Source organism: Thermobia domestica, chromosome 13 (assembly GCF_964235325.1).
Source record: "Thermobia domestica chromosome 13, izTheDome1.hap1.1, whole genome shotgun sequence".
NCBI lineage: Eukaryota > Metazoa > Arthropoda > Insecta > Zygentoma > Lepismatidae > Thermobia > Thermobia domestica.
In genome coordinates, this window is record NC_137466.1 from 173,566,007 (window position 1) to 173,582,533 (window position 16,527).

At 34.8% G+C, this 16,527-nt stretch overlaps 1 protein-coding gene across 3 annotated transcripts in view; it reads left to right on the forward strand.

The window, feature by feature from the left end:
• Positions 1-16,527, forward strand: part of aPKC (protein kinase C iota type) — an 850,264-nt gene that overhangs the window by 4,470 nt on the left and 829,267 nt on the right. For all 3 annotated transcript variants that reach the window (XM_081736917.1, XM_081736916.1, XM_081736919.1), the window contains exons 2-3: positions 2,148-2,341; positions 5,192-5,313. In XM_081736917.1, coding sequence (XP_081593043.1) covers positions 2,277-2,341; positions 5,192-5,313 — 187 coding nt within the window. In that variant the 5' untranslated portion in view covers positions 2,148-2,276. The remainder of the gene's footprint in view (positions 1-2,147; positions 2,342-5,191; positions 5,314-16,527) is intronic.

Below are 16,527 nucleotides of genomic sequence, written 5' to 3' on the forward strand. Positions count from 1 at the left end.
CGGAGCTAGGCCATGAAACTCCTCAATGGTTGAGGGTTGGTAGTGTTAATATTGTAATTAATCGATTTCATTGTGTTTATGCTCACACATAACTTCAACAGATGAACTAATTTTGATTCTTTATTTTAGTTTCAAAAAGTATAGTTTCTCGCAGGTTCCATATTAATTTCATCAGGACCTAATGACAGTATGTGAAGTTGGATCGTGAAACTCTTCAGTAACTTATGATTTTAGTAGCATGTGTATGTTCATATAATTTTGTATATATATTTGATCACGCATGTTTTCTAGGCAGACTCAGAAAGCGCCGTACCTTTAGTTTAGGTATCGAACTAAACTGATGGAAATACGAAAATCTGAAGAAAAAATGAACTTTTGTCAGGGAAAACAATTCTGTCATTAAATACGAGCATTAGCGTTGACCAGCCTAAATTTAAGTATCGTAATGCTCTTAGTTTTTAAAAAAGTCCTTTTGGTTCCAGAACAAAGTGTGCAGGATTCGTTTTCACTGTGCTATTTCTGTTTCATACACGGGCTTAAAGTAATGACGCTCTGTCCCTTTGAATGTGATTGTACTATATATGGAAGGGTTGAAAATAAATATATAGATATATTTCTTGTGAAATCATGTTCATGAAATCATGAAATCATGTGAACACCTAGGGTTATTTACCTATAATACAAAAAAAAAAAAAAAAAAAAAAAAAAATGTTAATTAACTTTTAACTCTGTACTGAAATGGCTGAAAAAGCCTGGAACCGACCGCCATTTTAGCTGAATTTATGAGGTTCGACAAATATTAGAATGTTTCAGCTTCAATTTAACATAAACTCAAAACAAAAAGTATTTTACTACAGGTACTTAATGAACTGATAAAACCTGCACTGATGATGTCAAGGGAATATCGCTGAAACTGTACGCGGATAATTTATTTACGCGGATGATTTTAATGCGTGTTGGACATTTATTATTACAGTAGTATTTTACTCCACTTTGATTTTTTTTAAAATCTCTCTTCGATTGTTTATGACGTGTTTTTTATTATTTAAGGAATAATATAGTGCAAGTGTGTGATAATTTGTGCTGAAAATTCGCTTCTTCTGTGTGCAGTACACAAGAAAGATCATTTCGAAATATACTTTAGGCAGGATTTGAAAAATTAAAAAGTTCACCGAGGTACATATTAGCTTTTTCGGGTTTAATAATTTTTCTTGGGATTTAGTTGAGTTCGTTGGGATTGTTTTAATTTTCTATTGTGCAAAACCGTTAACAAATATTATGCATAACAACCAGCAGTCAACAAAGTCGTTGATTGATCAGATTCCTTCGAATTTCCGTAGATGCTGTTCTCTGTAGTAGGGAATTAACAGGTAAAACTTAGGGGTTAATGAGAATAGGATAAACATAGGTATAAATAAAGTAATTTTGGAAAGTAGAACTCTTACAATATATAGACCTAGATTTCTTTTTGTTTCTTTTTATAATTTGAATATAAACGTTTAACAGTGTATCTGAGTATAAGTGCTTAACAATGTTGTCAGCTGTGGACTTTCAGCTAAGTACGAGTTGAATATTATATACCAGTTAATATCGCTATTTATTGTAGTTCATATACATTACTAAGTTGTATACATACTTCAAGCTTTGTAACTTTAAGCTATTTTTCCTTGATAATATAGAGTTCTGTGTTTTTCTTTTTACAACGACGGCATATAGCACGTATATTTTACGTTCAGTCATTTGATATAATTAAAAATCCCAGCTCGCGTAGTGCTTACGTGACACTTGTAACGCAAATTAAATTTTTAACGTACACGAATAATTTTTTATACTCCGTAAATATTTGCAACTAAATATTTCGGTTGCTCTCAATTCCTAATTCTTCTCCGATATAACTAGCCTGGAGAGTTTAGCAAGTTTGCATGTAATCAATTGTTGAATGACATAAAGTTTATATAATTACTGACTATGACACAGCTTTCTTTGAGCTTTGTATTAGCACTGATATGATATTTGGTTATTTTTTAAAATATTTTTTTTATTGCTTTCAATATGGTTTATTTGATGCTTGTAAAATAAGTTTGTTTTTAATTGCACTGTATATGCATATTATGTAATTAATTATAAATGGTACTGTATCTTTTCAGGTTTTCTGTTGAGATAGTTTCCTTCCAAATTTCACGTTGGATTGCTTGTGGAGGCTATTAGTTGTAGTAATTAGATTTTATAGAAGTAGAATTAGAAAAAGTAAGAAGTTCATTAGAACGTTTATCAGGATGCCTACCCAACTTTCAGCTGACAGTGAAGTCTCAGACATCAGGGTGAAGACAGCCTATAATGGGTAAGTGTAATCATTTTATTACGTAGCAAATCAAGTAAAAACGCGATTTTCGTAACATTTTGTTGACCAAATTGTTTTAAAATTCGTTAATGGTTTGAAAGGACAAGTTTACTACTTACCAGATACAACCAGGGTTCACATCTCCCCGCAGACGTTTCAGGCAAAGAGTTATTAATTTGCTCAGCACGAATCCTTACAATACACTAATTTTACTAGATGAACTACATCATTAATGATTAACCTTTATTGTATGTAACAACTTATATATTTTCAACAGTAATGTTTTAAGCAAATTCCCTTTGGACCTCTGTAGTTTCTATATCTTGTGAACGAACCTGTATTTTGTGAAATTCGTGATTAATAAGCAACGAAACATTGATTTAAAGTCGTACTTGTTACAACTGTCCATTTTCACTTTATTCATTAAATGAGGGCTTAATTATTTAAAGTTTAGAGCCAAATTATTTCCTTTTCGCATGAAAATTGTTTAACTAGTCTAACTTTAAATTCATTCCTTTTTAACTTCACAAAAGAAATACACATCTCAGAATAAAGCAGGTTTTAATTAAAAATAGTAAATGTTTAACAGTTTTGCCAACTAACTAAACCTCTTGGCTTCATCAAATACAGATTTAATGTATTAGAATTTTCCATGGCCTTGCAGAGGCAGAATATTGATCGAAAGCTCAGTTTTAATCCTACCATCGACTGGTAATTAACTGTGGCCGCTGAGCCAAGATCAATGAACAAATAATTGTAAAACTTAGATAAAGAATCGACCTCGGATCAAACTTTTAACTTCTTTAGATTCGTAATTTAGGATATGATGATATGCAAACGTTTCATTCACCTGGTTTTGGGTTGATCTTGGTAGATCTCTTATCTGCTCTTTCTGAGGGTCCCTAACTTGAAACTAACCAGCGGACATCCCAAGTATTACATCTTTGGTAATCTAGTAACCTGTATAATTACCGAGGCCGATGGAATGATCCAGTAATCCAACTTTCCTGGAGGAGAGAAAATGTGATTAGGAACGACCTATATTATGGAAATTGATCTGGTTTGATTGTTTGTGTACCCGCCAACTACACCCGGTTCAAATCCTGGTTCGGAACTCATTTTAAGTCCTCAGTGCTGAATAAGGACGCAAAGTATAAAAATTAAAGCAACTGAAATATGTAATTGTTGTAGACAACAACACCGTAACAGCTTGAAAGGAAAGAAACAACACTAGTTTTTTTGGTAAAATATTTTAATGTGCGCTTCCTCTAAGGATAGTTGTGTTCACATTATAATATTGTTACGGTATAGGATCATAAAATAATAATATATGCTAAGTTTCATAAATCCTGGTACGGATTGGTTAGTTGGTTTCAAATTTAATTTACCTCTTCAGCATCAAGGCTATGTGAGTCATTTAACCCGAACATTAAAATTTAATCCGAACTACAGGGAATCCCATTAGGAATTGAACCCGGGTTCAGATTCAATAATCATAACCAACTTAACCTAAGTGGCCAAGTTAACAGAAGTACTGTATCTGATGTGTGAACAACTCACCAGTTTTAGTGTAACTTTGTTGTTCTTTCAGCGACTTACACCCTCGACAGAGTGGTTAGAAATGATGAATAGGTTAACGAAAAATTAATAAAAAATACAGAAATTCGCTGTCGTGTCAGTATGAGAAGAAAATTTATCTTCATGAAGCATATTTCTTCAGAACTGCATGCTTCTTATGTTTTTTGATCGCAGTTGCCAAATCGATTATAGTTGTTTATTATTATTATTATTATTATTATTATTATTATTATTATTATTATTATTATTATTATTATTATTATTATTATTATTACTGCAATATGGGAAGCTGGTCAACAGTACTTCCGTTGTGCTCAATAATCTTGTATTGAAAAGTATGAAGTGGCTGGATTTCCTCTTTGGAATTAGTGATTTGTTTATTTATCTTGGTCTTAGTGTTACTTTGTCATTCTAACGTAAGCGCTATTGTATTCGTAGATGACCCTATAAAATTCAAGTTGAGTGTGTAGTATTTGTGTTCACTAAGGTATTTTCCTTAATTGAGAACCTGAAACTATGTAGATGTTTGGTTATATTTTTGAATCACTTTCTTCTGTCTCGTATACAAACCTCACGATCAGAGTACTTCTGATTGAAATAGCCGTGAAGTAAAATTTATAGTACATTACTTTGCATATTTCCAAATGCATGTTCTTTATTTCTCATTGGAAGTGAATAACATCTACCTAGGTACACATCATATATTTTATGTAACCCAAATCTAGAAACCATTTCACACTTCGACTTAACTAATGACAACACTTACAAAAGTCAGCAACTAATGTTGTCTTTTAGAAACTTGTTCTATTTTTCAATAGCACATTCTGTACGTTAGTCAGATTAACTAAATTGCCACTTTCCTGCATCCTACACTAATCCAATTTTGTTCAGATCTTGGATATGTTTTAATTTTGTTGCTTATGATAAACTTAAGACACCTAAGTGACATTTCTATAGTGTGTTGGCAGCCTAACTCATAGCTATTTTTCTGTCTAAAGTGAAACTGTAATCAATTTCTGATTCACGATCTTCTTTTAACGCAACAAGTCTGTAAACCTTGATCGAGAATGTTCTGATTTATTACAGATAAATTTACTTCTAGGTGTTGGTTTACTGGAATCATAAATACACATTTGTAGTAGGTAAGAGAGTATGCATATATATAGATGTGAAGGTTAATTCAAGTGTCAGTGTCATTAAGTTTCACTCTGTGTTGATGTGTATATATTGAAAAAATGTATGTGTGTGTAATGATTTATTTTTACCTTCCAGGGAGGTGATGATAACTTACATCGATCCTAACATCACAGTAGAGCAGCTATGTCAAGAAATGAGAGACATCTGTCGCTTTACCCAGGAGCAAGAGTTCACCATGAAATGGGTTGATGAAGAAGGTACGTTGCTAATTACCAGGTATAGTTTATCAAATAGGATTAATGACAAGAGATATTGTAAATGTATCGATAGATGTAACTTTTTCTGTACGCACGTATTATATATATTGACTGATCGTACATCTGATGTTGGATTTAAATTTTCTTAGTCCGATCCTCCTAATGTAATTTTTCTCAGTGTCTCCTGTTACACAAGGTTAACTATTTGAATGGTATGGTAAATATTGAGTAGGTGCGTTTAACATAACCTGTGTGGTGAACGACTGACTCACTCATGTATAAATCTTATACTAACAGTACTCGGTGCATTTAAAATACCTTGAAGATGACGCCTTCGGTGCGAGCTGTCCCGGATTCGGTTCCTGGTAGGCACTAGGTCGAAAATGTGTAAAACCCTTTCCAGGCCAGCCACCCTGAATAAGATTTTCTTGGGTTTTCCTCATTCTCACCAGGCAAATACCTAACTTATAGGTCCCAGATCACTTCCTTTCTTCCTTTTCCCGGATAGTGTGCTCGCCGAGGGGCGTCATCCCTCAAACGTGACGGGCTAAATGGTCTTAGATGCCGAAAGCCCTGAAATCTAAATCCTAAATTGGAGATGAACGACTGACTCACTCGTGTATAACTTATAGTAATCACCTAGTCAAAAGTATTTTCCCCTCTACATCGAGTCCTCGACAATATTGTACCCATGTTTGAATCTTGTGCTGAAAAAACTAACGTGGTAGGTGATGTCAAGAACTCATCAATTGCTATACAATCAATATCGCAAGAAATGCTTTACTGTATGTAGTTAAACTGCCATGTTAGTGATTTTCGCCGTGATAAAGTAGAATGACTCAGTTTGAATCTGTATAGAAAATCATTCCCAATTGTTGTACTTGTATGTTTGAAAGTCCACAGTTAAGCAAAATTTTACCTGACGATCAGCATAATATATTACTTACATGATTTTCAGTTGGATGATGTCAAAAATTCATTCCTTGTACCTTAAGTTGTTATAACTAAAGTGTCTTCCACGTTTGATTCATTGACTTTTTGAACCGTAAGATCATAACTAACTCTATGGTCTATGGAACCTGAAGGTTCAATGCCGCGTTCACAAAAGCTCTCCACTGACTATGGTTCTTAGCCAACTGGATCCAGTTTCTACTTTGTATTCCTATTGCTGTGAGATTCATCTTAATATTGTCTTCCATCTGCACCGAGGTCTTCCTAATAGTTGTTTTCCGATTGGAATTTCAGTTAGAACTTTGAAAGCGTTCCTATTTTCTTCCATTCTGACTACATGGCCTGCCCACCTGAGCCTTCTGGGTTTGATACCTCGTTATGAATACCTCGAAAATTTAATGTTTTCATAGGTAAAGTTATACAAGTAAAAAATGTTCCGTGATGTTCGATATGTATGACTAGGAGAAAAGAAAGCCTCTAAGAAAGAGATGATTCTCAGAAAGGGTTAACAGATTTCAATATACTGGAAAATATTATAAGAACCAACAATGCCAAATGTTAATAGTCCAGTCATTTCACGACTGAACCTAGAACAAATTGCAATAGAATTTCTGTTTACATTTTCTGGAAGAGAATTGTGTCCTAAACAATATACCAAAAGTTTACCAAAATCTTCCGTGCCGTTTTCCGCCATTTTGAGTCGCCATATTGGATTTCTTTGTCAACATTTTCCAGAGAAGTACCGGTAATAACTTCTCAATGAATTTACCTAAAGCCTTCGTTCTTGTGTCAAATTGAAGGTAATTAATGTTAAATGGAACATAGTTCGGTGTGCTTGCTACGTGGTGTCGCCATCTTTAAATATGTCTGCTATTATGCGGAAAAAATATTCTTTCTATAATACTTTCATGCCAAATAACTATGAAACCGTAGGAGAAACGGAAAAAATATGTCGATACAAATGTTATGGAGTGGAATCTGTTCTTTCTAAAATTGCTATTGGTGTATCTTATAAACTTCATTATATGGTGGACAAAACCCATGCAGGTGCAAGAAATCAATTAAAAATCGTAATCCGAAATGATGATGTAGCTGAACTGCCAACCCTAACTGCAGAGGAACTGTAATTACTCGGGGACGAGCTGACTGTATAATGGCTTGCCCTATATATGCTATTTTCTTCTTATACTTAGTACCAATAACTGACTGATGAAAAAATCTTCAGACTGTCGGGAAGAAACTGAGATGCTTTTTCAACTGAAACCATGTCTTCTGTTGATGGGTACACTAATTCAGATGTATTAATTAACTTTATACCATTTTTTATCAATTTTGCAGCAGTTGTAATAATTCTTCTTCTTCGCCTGCCCCTTTTTCAACATTGTAATATTCATAAAGAATTACAGAGGCATTAGTTCGGAATGTTACCACATTTTCCCGTCCACCCAAATTTACTCTAACAATCTGATTGCCATAATATTGCCACTTTTGTTTCATGTATTTCACTGAATAATGTTCTTCAGATGATCCACATGCAAGCAGTTCTTCCTTCTTTTTCCCCACTAGATCGTTGATAGTTATTTGTTCCTCATCATTTTCCTCAAAATACTTCATGACATTCAAGAAGCTCCGTTTTCTTTCTTCATTCTCAGGTCTTCCAATAAGAACTGATCGTTTTATAGATGGGACACTAAAATCCATGGAAGGTTCAGGGGTACATCTTCCTGTTCGGAAATTTACGCTGCATTGATTATGATAAATACTGTCGGCTGCATGTAAATCTGGAGCACATGCCAATCTGCACTTCACTTCTTGGCTCCATCTATCATTTCTGGTGTTGCAAACCTGCAGGATACTTTCTCGAAAAGTATCTGTTCGGCCTTGATAGACATCTCTTCCTCTTTTACCACCTTTACTCAGTTTGGCTTCTTGTCCACAGAAAAGGCAGTGTGTGTTGAACTTGAAACCTCCAGGTTGAAAGCGACATTTTACAGGTGATGCTGTTTGAGGAGATATACTTCTTAATTTAATGTACTTGGTATTGCACCATTTCTGTCGACACTTTACATGCACGATTTGACCTTCGTTTGCTCGTATCGCACTCCCACGCTGTTCGCTTGCACTCTTTATTCCATAACTTCCTTTCTTTCGAAGGGTTACAGTGGCTTCCACAGTCAATGATTTGTTACAAAGAATGCACACATCAGTTTCTGTGTCGTCCATGTCTTTTTTAAGTATCTGTTAACATATGAAATAAGGTATTTATTATAGGACTGTTATCACAAATAGCACACAAGTATAGTATACCCCAAATTAATCAAAATTCAATATTGCAATCCACATCGCACTATGCAAGAAACTTTAAAAAAAAAAGAAAAAAAAACTTATTTAGTTCCGTAACATTCACACGAATCACTACCATGAAAGTAATGTACGAAATCTTACCAGTCATATTGTTCAAGACATACATATAGAAATAAATGTTCTCTCGATGCACTGAATCATGTAATTTAATTTCCAAATGAAATAATTATGATCAAATTCCTTTTCAAGCACAAATGTATAAAGATAAACAAGCACATAATCACACAAAACAGCGTTACCTTTGTCTTGTTCACAGTATAACGCTTTGTTTACCAGGCCAAAAGTGTTGCCACGTCATAATTTAAATAGTTTTAGAGTCATTAATTACACGAGAGAAGTTACTGTTTTCTTGAAAGTAAGAAATATAAAAGTAAAATCCAATTGACTCTTTAAAGTAGCTGTAAATAACATGGTAAACAATATTTCTCAGAAAGGAAAAAAAAAAAAAAAAAAATAATAATTGCCTTTTGTTCATGGTTCAGTAATTTTTTCAGTCTAGTGTAAGTATTTAATAACATAACGTGGCAACGATGACTAAACAACGAATAGATTCTTGTAATCTTAGAAGCAACTACGATGGAAGAGGGAAGGGGCAACCACCTCTTCAAAATTTGTAGCAGTTTTATTCATATGTTATGATTAATACTTGAAGAATGCAGTCAAAGTACTACTCTCCATTCCAACTCCTGTTTCGTCTCCCCTCCTCCATAACATGTAGCCTATTCGTTTATGTTTGTATTGTCTGTGGAAGTGGTTGTTAGACATTTTGTTGAAGGCAGTGAAACACTGTCAGTATTATAAGAAGCCTTTCTGATCTTAGAGGGGAAAGCTATATATTCTAGATATTTAAAAAGATTATTTAAGTATTTATTTTCCCTCCTTAAGCGCCCCTCTCCTTCAAAGCTCATGGCCTAGCGGCAACACGGACCTCTAGCGTTTCCCAGGCCCGTGCTGGGATACTCATGAGGGCGGTGGACAAGTCTAATAAAAGGGCGCCCATACAAACGGGAATATATATATAGAGAGAGAGAGTGAGAGAGAGACCCTACACTTTGAAAGAAAGTATGGGTGCCATTTTATATTAAAATCACCACCAAATTTGTTTTAGTATTAACGTAAATAGCTAATTTGTGGAAACCTCGAATCGAAATCCTCTTTACTAGAGAAAAACTTTTTAGTTCCTGTAATAACATTTTTGTCAAATAAAAAGAAGCTAAATATATCAACAACTTAATATAGCTCTATGGCCTATGAACACAGGAGGTTCAATGCCGCGTTTACAAAAGCTTTCCATTGATTTCTGTCCTTACCCAACTGGACCCAGTTTCTACTTTATATTCCAATCTCTGCGAGAACCATTTTAACATTGTCCTCACATCTGAGCCCGGTCTTCCTAATGGTCGTTTTCCTATTTGGATTTCCAGTTAGAACTTTGAAAGCGTTTCTAATTTCTTCCATTCTAGCTATATGACGTGCCCACCTAAGCCTCCTAGACTTGATGACCCTAACAATGTTTGGTGAACGTATAGATTATGCAGTTCCTCGTTATGAAGTTTCCTCCATTCCCCATTCTCGTACCTCTTGGTGTCCGAATATTCGTCCAAGAATCTTGTTTTCAAATACTTTCTGTCCGTGATTTTCCCTCAGAGGCAGTGACCATGTTTCGCAACCATACAGCACAACAGGTATGATTATCGTTTTATATTTTAAGCTGCAAATTCCTGAACAGAATTCGCGACAACAAAAGATTTTTAACTGAATAATAAAACGAAATTCCTGTTTTCAGTTGACATGAAATTTCGTAGTCATTATGGTTTTTGTCTGTTAATAATGATCCTAGATATTTGAAAGTATCCACTTTGTCGAAAGTAAATATTATTTGGTATTTTAACACATCCATATAATATAGCATTACGATCCCGACAAGCTTCCATGTATTCAGTTTTCTCTGCATTTACTTCTAAGCCCATATTTCTGCAAGCGTTAATTAAGATTTCTGCATTCCTTTCTGTTGTTCTCATCTCCTATTAAATTTACATCATCAGCATACGCCATAACCTGGTAAATACAATTCAGCTCTAGGACCTGATTGCTGTCTTTGATTTTCCATACAGTGTTCTCCAGAACAAAATTAAATGATAATGGCGACAACGCATCTCCTTGTTTCAGGCCATTCTCAACGTGGAAGCTCGTGAACAAGAATTTCTCTACTCGAATCTTACTTTGGGATTCATTTAAACATATCTTAATTCATCTACCTTTTTCGGTATTCCAAATTCTGTAAACATGTTGTAAATGTTTCCCTTCTATCCGAGTCTAAAGTCAATAATTGATGTGCCGGGATATTGTATTCCTATTTCTTTTCAAGTATTAGTCAAATGGTAAATATCTGGTCGATAGTTGATCGATTTTACCTAAATCCGCTCTGATAATCTCCAATAATTTCATTTGAGTATGGAGTCAATCTTGCTAATAGAATGTTTAAGATGATTTATTGGATATTGACAGAAGAGAAATACCTCAATAATTATTACGATCAGTTTTGTTTCTTTTCTTCTGAACTGGAACAATGATTGATTCTTTTCACTTTTGTGGTAATTCCTCCTTATTCCAGATATGGAGAATGAGTTTGTGTATCTTGCTCTACATTTTTTCCCTTCCAGCTAAGATTAAGTCAGACAAGATTTCGTCTACACCGGAGATGTGTGTTTCTTTAATTTTTTAATAGCGATTTCTATTTCCGTCTGGTTAGATTCTGGAATATACGGTTATGCTGTGTGCATTTCACTTTCTCCACGAACATTAGTTTCTGGCTATGTGTTAAGCAGATCGTCAAAGAAATCTTTCCATCTATTTAAGATGCTATTCTGATTAGTGAGAACTGTTCCGTTGGCTTTCTTTAATATATAAGCACGAGGTTGATAGCCTTTCTTAAGTTCGTTGATGCATTTATACATGTCCCGAATGTTTTTGTTTTTACTATTATCTTTAAGTTAACTAATTTTAGCGTTCAAAACTCGCGTTTCTTTGTTCTAAAAGTTTTAGAAGTTTTCCGCCAGATGACAATGAAATTTTATGTAGTTATTTCGCTCGGATTTTGTAGCCAAAGCTGTTTCTTCTATTTTCTCTTCTCTACTACTTTAGTGCATTCCTGTTTGAACCATGATTTGTTCCTACGTATTTCTGTGTGCTCTAATATTTCTTTTGCTGAAATTTTAATGTTATCTCTAATTTCAACCAAGTATCCTGAACACTAGTGCACTCCGAACCTTCTAAAACCGAGAATCTATACGACACTTCAATGTGGCTCCCCTCTCATCTGACTCTCCTCAAATATCTTTAAATTAAGCCTCTCCGTTTTCAGATACTGAATATTTCCTTTATTCAACGATAGTCTCTCTCTTATTGTCGCTGCTACCAGGTGGTAATCAGTATCACAATCAGTTCTTCTGAATGACCGAACATCAGTTGTTCTAGACTGTTTTCTTCTGCCTACTAAAACGTGATCAGTTTGATTGTGTTTTTTTCATCTGATGAAGTCCAAATATGTTTATGAATTTCACGATGTTGGAATTTTGTAATCTTCACGATAAGATTTCTGAATGTGGCAAAGTTCACGAGTCTAACGCCGTTGTCACAGCCTTCCTTATACAAACATTTATTCCCTATAATCGGTTTGAAAATACTCTCTCGTCCTACCTTCGCATTGAAACCGTCTAACAGAATTTTCATATGGTATTGCGGAAGATGATCAAATACTCGTTCTGTTCTTTCGTAAAAATTGTCTTTTCTTATCGTCATCCTTATTTTCTGTTAGGGCAAGTGCGTTTAAAATACTAATATTACACCACCGACCCTTAAGGGAAGTAAAAGAAAATCTATCATTAACAGATAAAACCCATGTAATTGCTTATCTTATTTGTTTGTGAACGGAAAGCCCTGTTCCTAGTTGGTAATTTTTAATTCGCTCCCAGTAAAAGAACTATCTCATCTAACATCCTGATATCCCACTAGGTCCATCCTCTATTTCTAAACTCATTCGGTACAAATTTTAACGCGCCTGCCCTAAAGAGACTTCTTATATTCCATGTTCCAAATCTCATGTCGATTTTACTTTGCTGAGTTTGTGCCAAGTTATCAGTTCTAATCCGAGGATTCTGCGAATATATTTGAACAAGCCTTCTTTTACAGTATGAGGTTGTTAGCCCCACATCAAATCCCCAAACTGGAGGATCACCCCTTGTCGTCTGTTCACGACTACTTATTCAGTATATTCGCAGCTAACCTTTATATCTAGGGGGCTTCTCCTCGATCCACAACCTGAGGACGCGCCATGTCGTGGTGACAGGAAGACCACATTTCACAGAAATTAATATAGCTATATTGTAGAAATACAATAGGTAGTGATTATCCGAATACTGCTTTAAAACACACAGGAACAATCAATGTGTTCGGATATATGGATGCGTATTAAGACTGTGAAAGTTTCGATGCCGTAAAAATCATAAATTAGAGACTAGTGTCAATGTAGTATTTCATGAATGCATCGTACATTTCACTATCCGAACTATTCTTGATGTATCACATTGCTTCGTTTTATAGCTACACAACTTTATAATACTTTTGTAAGTGATGATACTCTTTACCTGTTCTCTGCCAATAGCAACTGTATGAATTTATAATACAAAACTGAAATACAGAAGAATAAATTTTATATAGGTTCTTTATTAACAGTCACTATTTGAATTTATTATACAAATCTAGTATACAGGATAACTAAAACCACGTATCTATAATGTGATGTTTCGGAGGGTGCACTCTGTACCTTTCACGGGTTCTTTACCAACAGTAACTATATGTATTTATTGTACAGGACTGTGGTATACAGAAGAGTGAATAAAATCGTTCATCTTTGATGGGGTTTCGCAAGGGCGTCTAATGTAAAGGACACACTGTAGCTTGCACGGGTTCTTTATCAATAAAACTGTTACGAGTTTATTACTGAAAACTTGTACCTTTATTTATACTGTGATGTTTCGGAGGGCGCACCGGGACACGTCCCGGTGGGGCAGCACGGATCTGTCATTTCTGTAATGTACTGAAGTATTTTGAGCCAAATGATGTAATTTAACCTACTTTAATTAGTAATTATTCGTATTGAAAGTTACAGGCATTCTGCTTAGTTTTCCGAATTGTATGTCCCAAAACATAACACCCTACGATACTTAAAACTAAATAGCTTCCTTAGTTTACAAGATACATCAATGATATTAGCATCTTTAGAAAGAACAGATTCCACTCTATAACGTTTGTATCGACATATTTTTCCGTTTCTCCTACAGTTTCATAGTTATTTGGCATGAAAGTATTATAGAAAAACGAAATTTTTTTTTCTGGATAATAGCCGACATATTTAAAGACGGCGACACTACGTAGCAAGCACACCGAACTCTGTTACATTTAATATTAATTACCTTCAATTTGACACAAGAACGAAGGCTCTAGGTAAATTCATTGAGAAGTTATTACCGGTACTTCTCTGAAAAATGTTGACAAAGAAATTCAATATGGCGACTCAAAATGGCGGAAAACGGCACGATAGATTTTGGTAAACTTTTGATATATTGTTTAGAACACAATTCTCTTCCAGAAAATGCAAACAGAAATTCTATTGCAATTTGTTCTAGGTTAAGCCATTTTTTGTCGTAAAATGACTGGACTATAAACTTTTTTCCTTTCTTTCAAATAGGTTTCAGTCTTGTATTAATTATTGTAGCAGATTCTTTTAACTCTTCTCTTGAGACAAATGTATTTTCTCCAACTTTCAATAATTAAAAATGTACGACATACACACCAGAAGTATGTGCAATATTTACACATAACTCCGGTTGTGTTCAATATTTGGGCGAAATCTTTGTCATTTTTCAACACAATCTCCGTGCACCTCCACTACACCAATGCATTCTTTGTATCACATTATCAAAGACGTCTGAGAAGTCGTCTTCTCAGGTATGTCTTAGGCACTGGAAAATTTGACTTCCGAAGGCACTTTTGGACTGAAAACATGTACTTCGCAATGAATCCTCCGGTTTTGATAACGGACAGAGGTCACTGTGGGATAGTTCTAGGGAGCAAAGTGGATGAACGATTACTTTGGTGTAAAAAGTATTTTTTTCGGGAAACTATCTTCGCTTCATCCAGCTGTCAAGGGACCTAACGTGAACTGACCTTGACAATTCAAGTTATCTGTCAAAATTCTTTTCGTGATGCATTGAGATATTCGTGTAAAGTTAGAGATATCTTCAGCAAGTAGCTTTCTGTTCTCTATGAGCAGGGCTTCAACAGGAGCAATGTTTTCGGAGGTGGTTGAACAGATTGGGCTTCTGGACCTTCGCACACCATCAGTTGACCATCGGTTCCTTCCGACCTGAAAAAGTCAGAGAATTCATCTTACTCGAAAAAAGTTTTGGAAAAACCAGGCAATTCTTATGAAAAGCTGAAACAAAGCTGGAAAAAGCCAAGGAATTTTAATTACTATGTAAATACATTCAGTTCCTGCCATACGAATTTCCTCTAAAGTACTTGATTCCTCTGAGAGGCAGAAGAGCAATCACCAAACACTCATTGTATTTATAGCCGCCATGCATCGTTGAACATGGTCTTTTGAGAGGCTTCGTAATTAATACAAATGTATAATGAGTAATTATGAACAACATGAAGACGATTAGAAGCTTACAGTGCTCATAAAATCATAAGGATTTAATATCCAGCTTTTTCTTAGTTGCTCTTATAGTAGATGGAGATATCCCTAAGATTTTTATCGGGCAGTGCAGTGCGATGAAGAACATCAGAAAATCGGACACTGCAAAGTATTTATGCAGAATGAGTGGAATGAGAATATGGAAGGAAACGGGAAAACTTCCAGAAAATCCCAGGTATGATGTTATCCACCACAGAAATTCAGTTTCATCTCAAGAAGTCGCTCCACACTTTCTTTTCTCAAGAAGTGTGACTCATTTCTTACACACACTGAGATTCATGATCCAGACACTTGCTCTGAAAATTGAGTTATCTAACCAATCATGAACTTGAGATTCCATCTCTCTCTGCACTGCAATTGCGGATGTGCAGTGCATTAGAACACAACGAATACTCATTATGGTATATGTGCTAAAGACATAACAAAGAATACAGAACATTGAAACTGAGGCCACCGAATAAATTGTTTCTCAGATTCAGCTCACAGTAAGTAGTATCAAAGGACTGAAGGCACCATGACCCAATTATTTATTCTGAGAGTGAGAAAGAAGTAATGTATTCACGTTGTACAAGGCATCTTCCGTTATTGTCAATTTAGAAAACGAACCTCCTGTAGTATCAAGAAATGTAATATGCGTCAGAAGGTTTGAAGGAAATATCCTTCGTAAATGAACAGATGTTAATTTATTTTGAATGTAGCTACACTCTGAAGATGACAGAATTGGTCTTCCTCTTTGTCGAACTCAGTTTCCAGTCGTTTCCTGACTAAAGTGTCCCAAAATGACTTAACTAATCACAGCAATCTCAGTACAATGCAGTGTGTCTTAGAAAGTATTTTAAAATTATATTTTGGATTTTTATTGCAGTAAAAGTTAATGAAGGATGTATAATAACCATGAACAAATAATTATATGTCAATACAGTAAGTTGAATGGAGTACGTAAAATAGAGGACAATTTCCAGAATGTGTAACTAAAGGAATTGATGAGAGAAAAGTGACCGATTAAGAGAAGTAAGCATAAACAATAGATTCAGCAGGGTATACACAGTATAAAATAAGTTACTATTGCGAATGAATGAGAGCTTCAGTGTTTCTTTTTAAGTCACTATGTTGTATAAAATGAAATAATTTAATTTTAC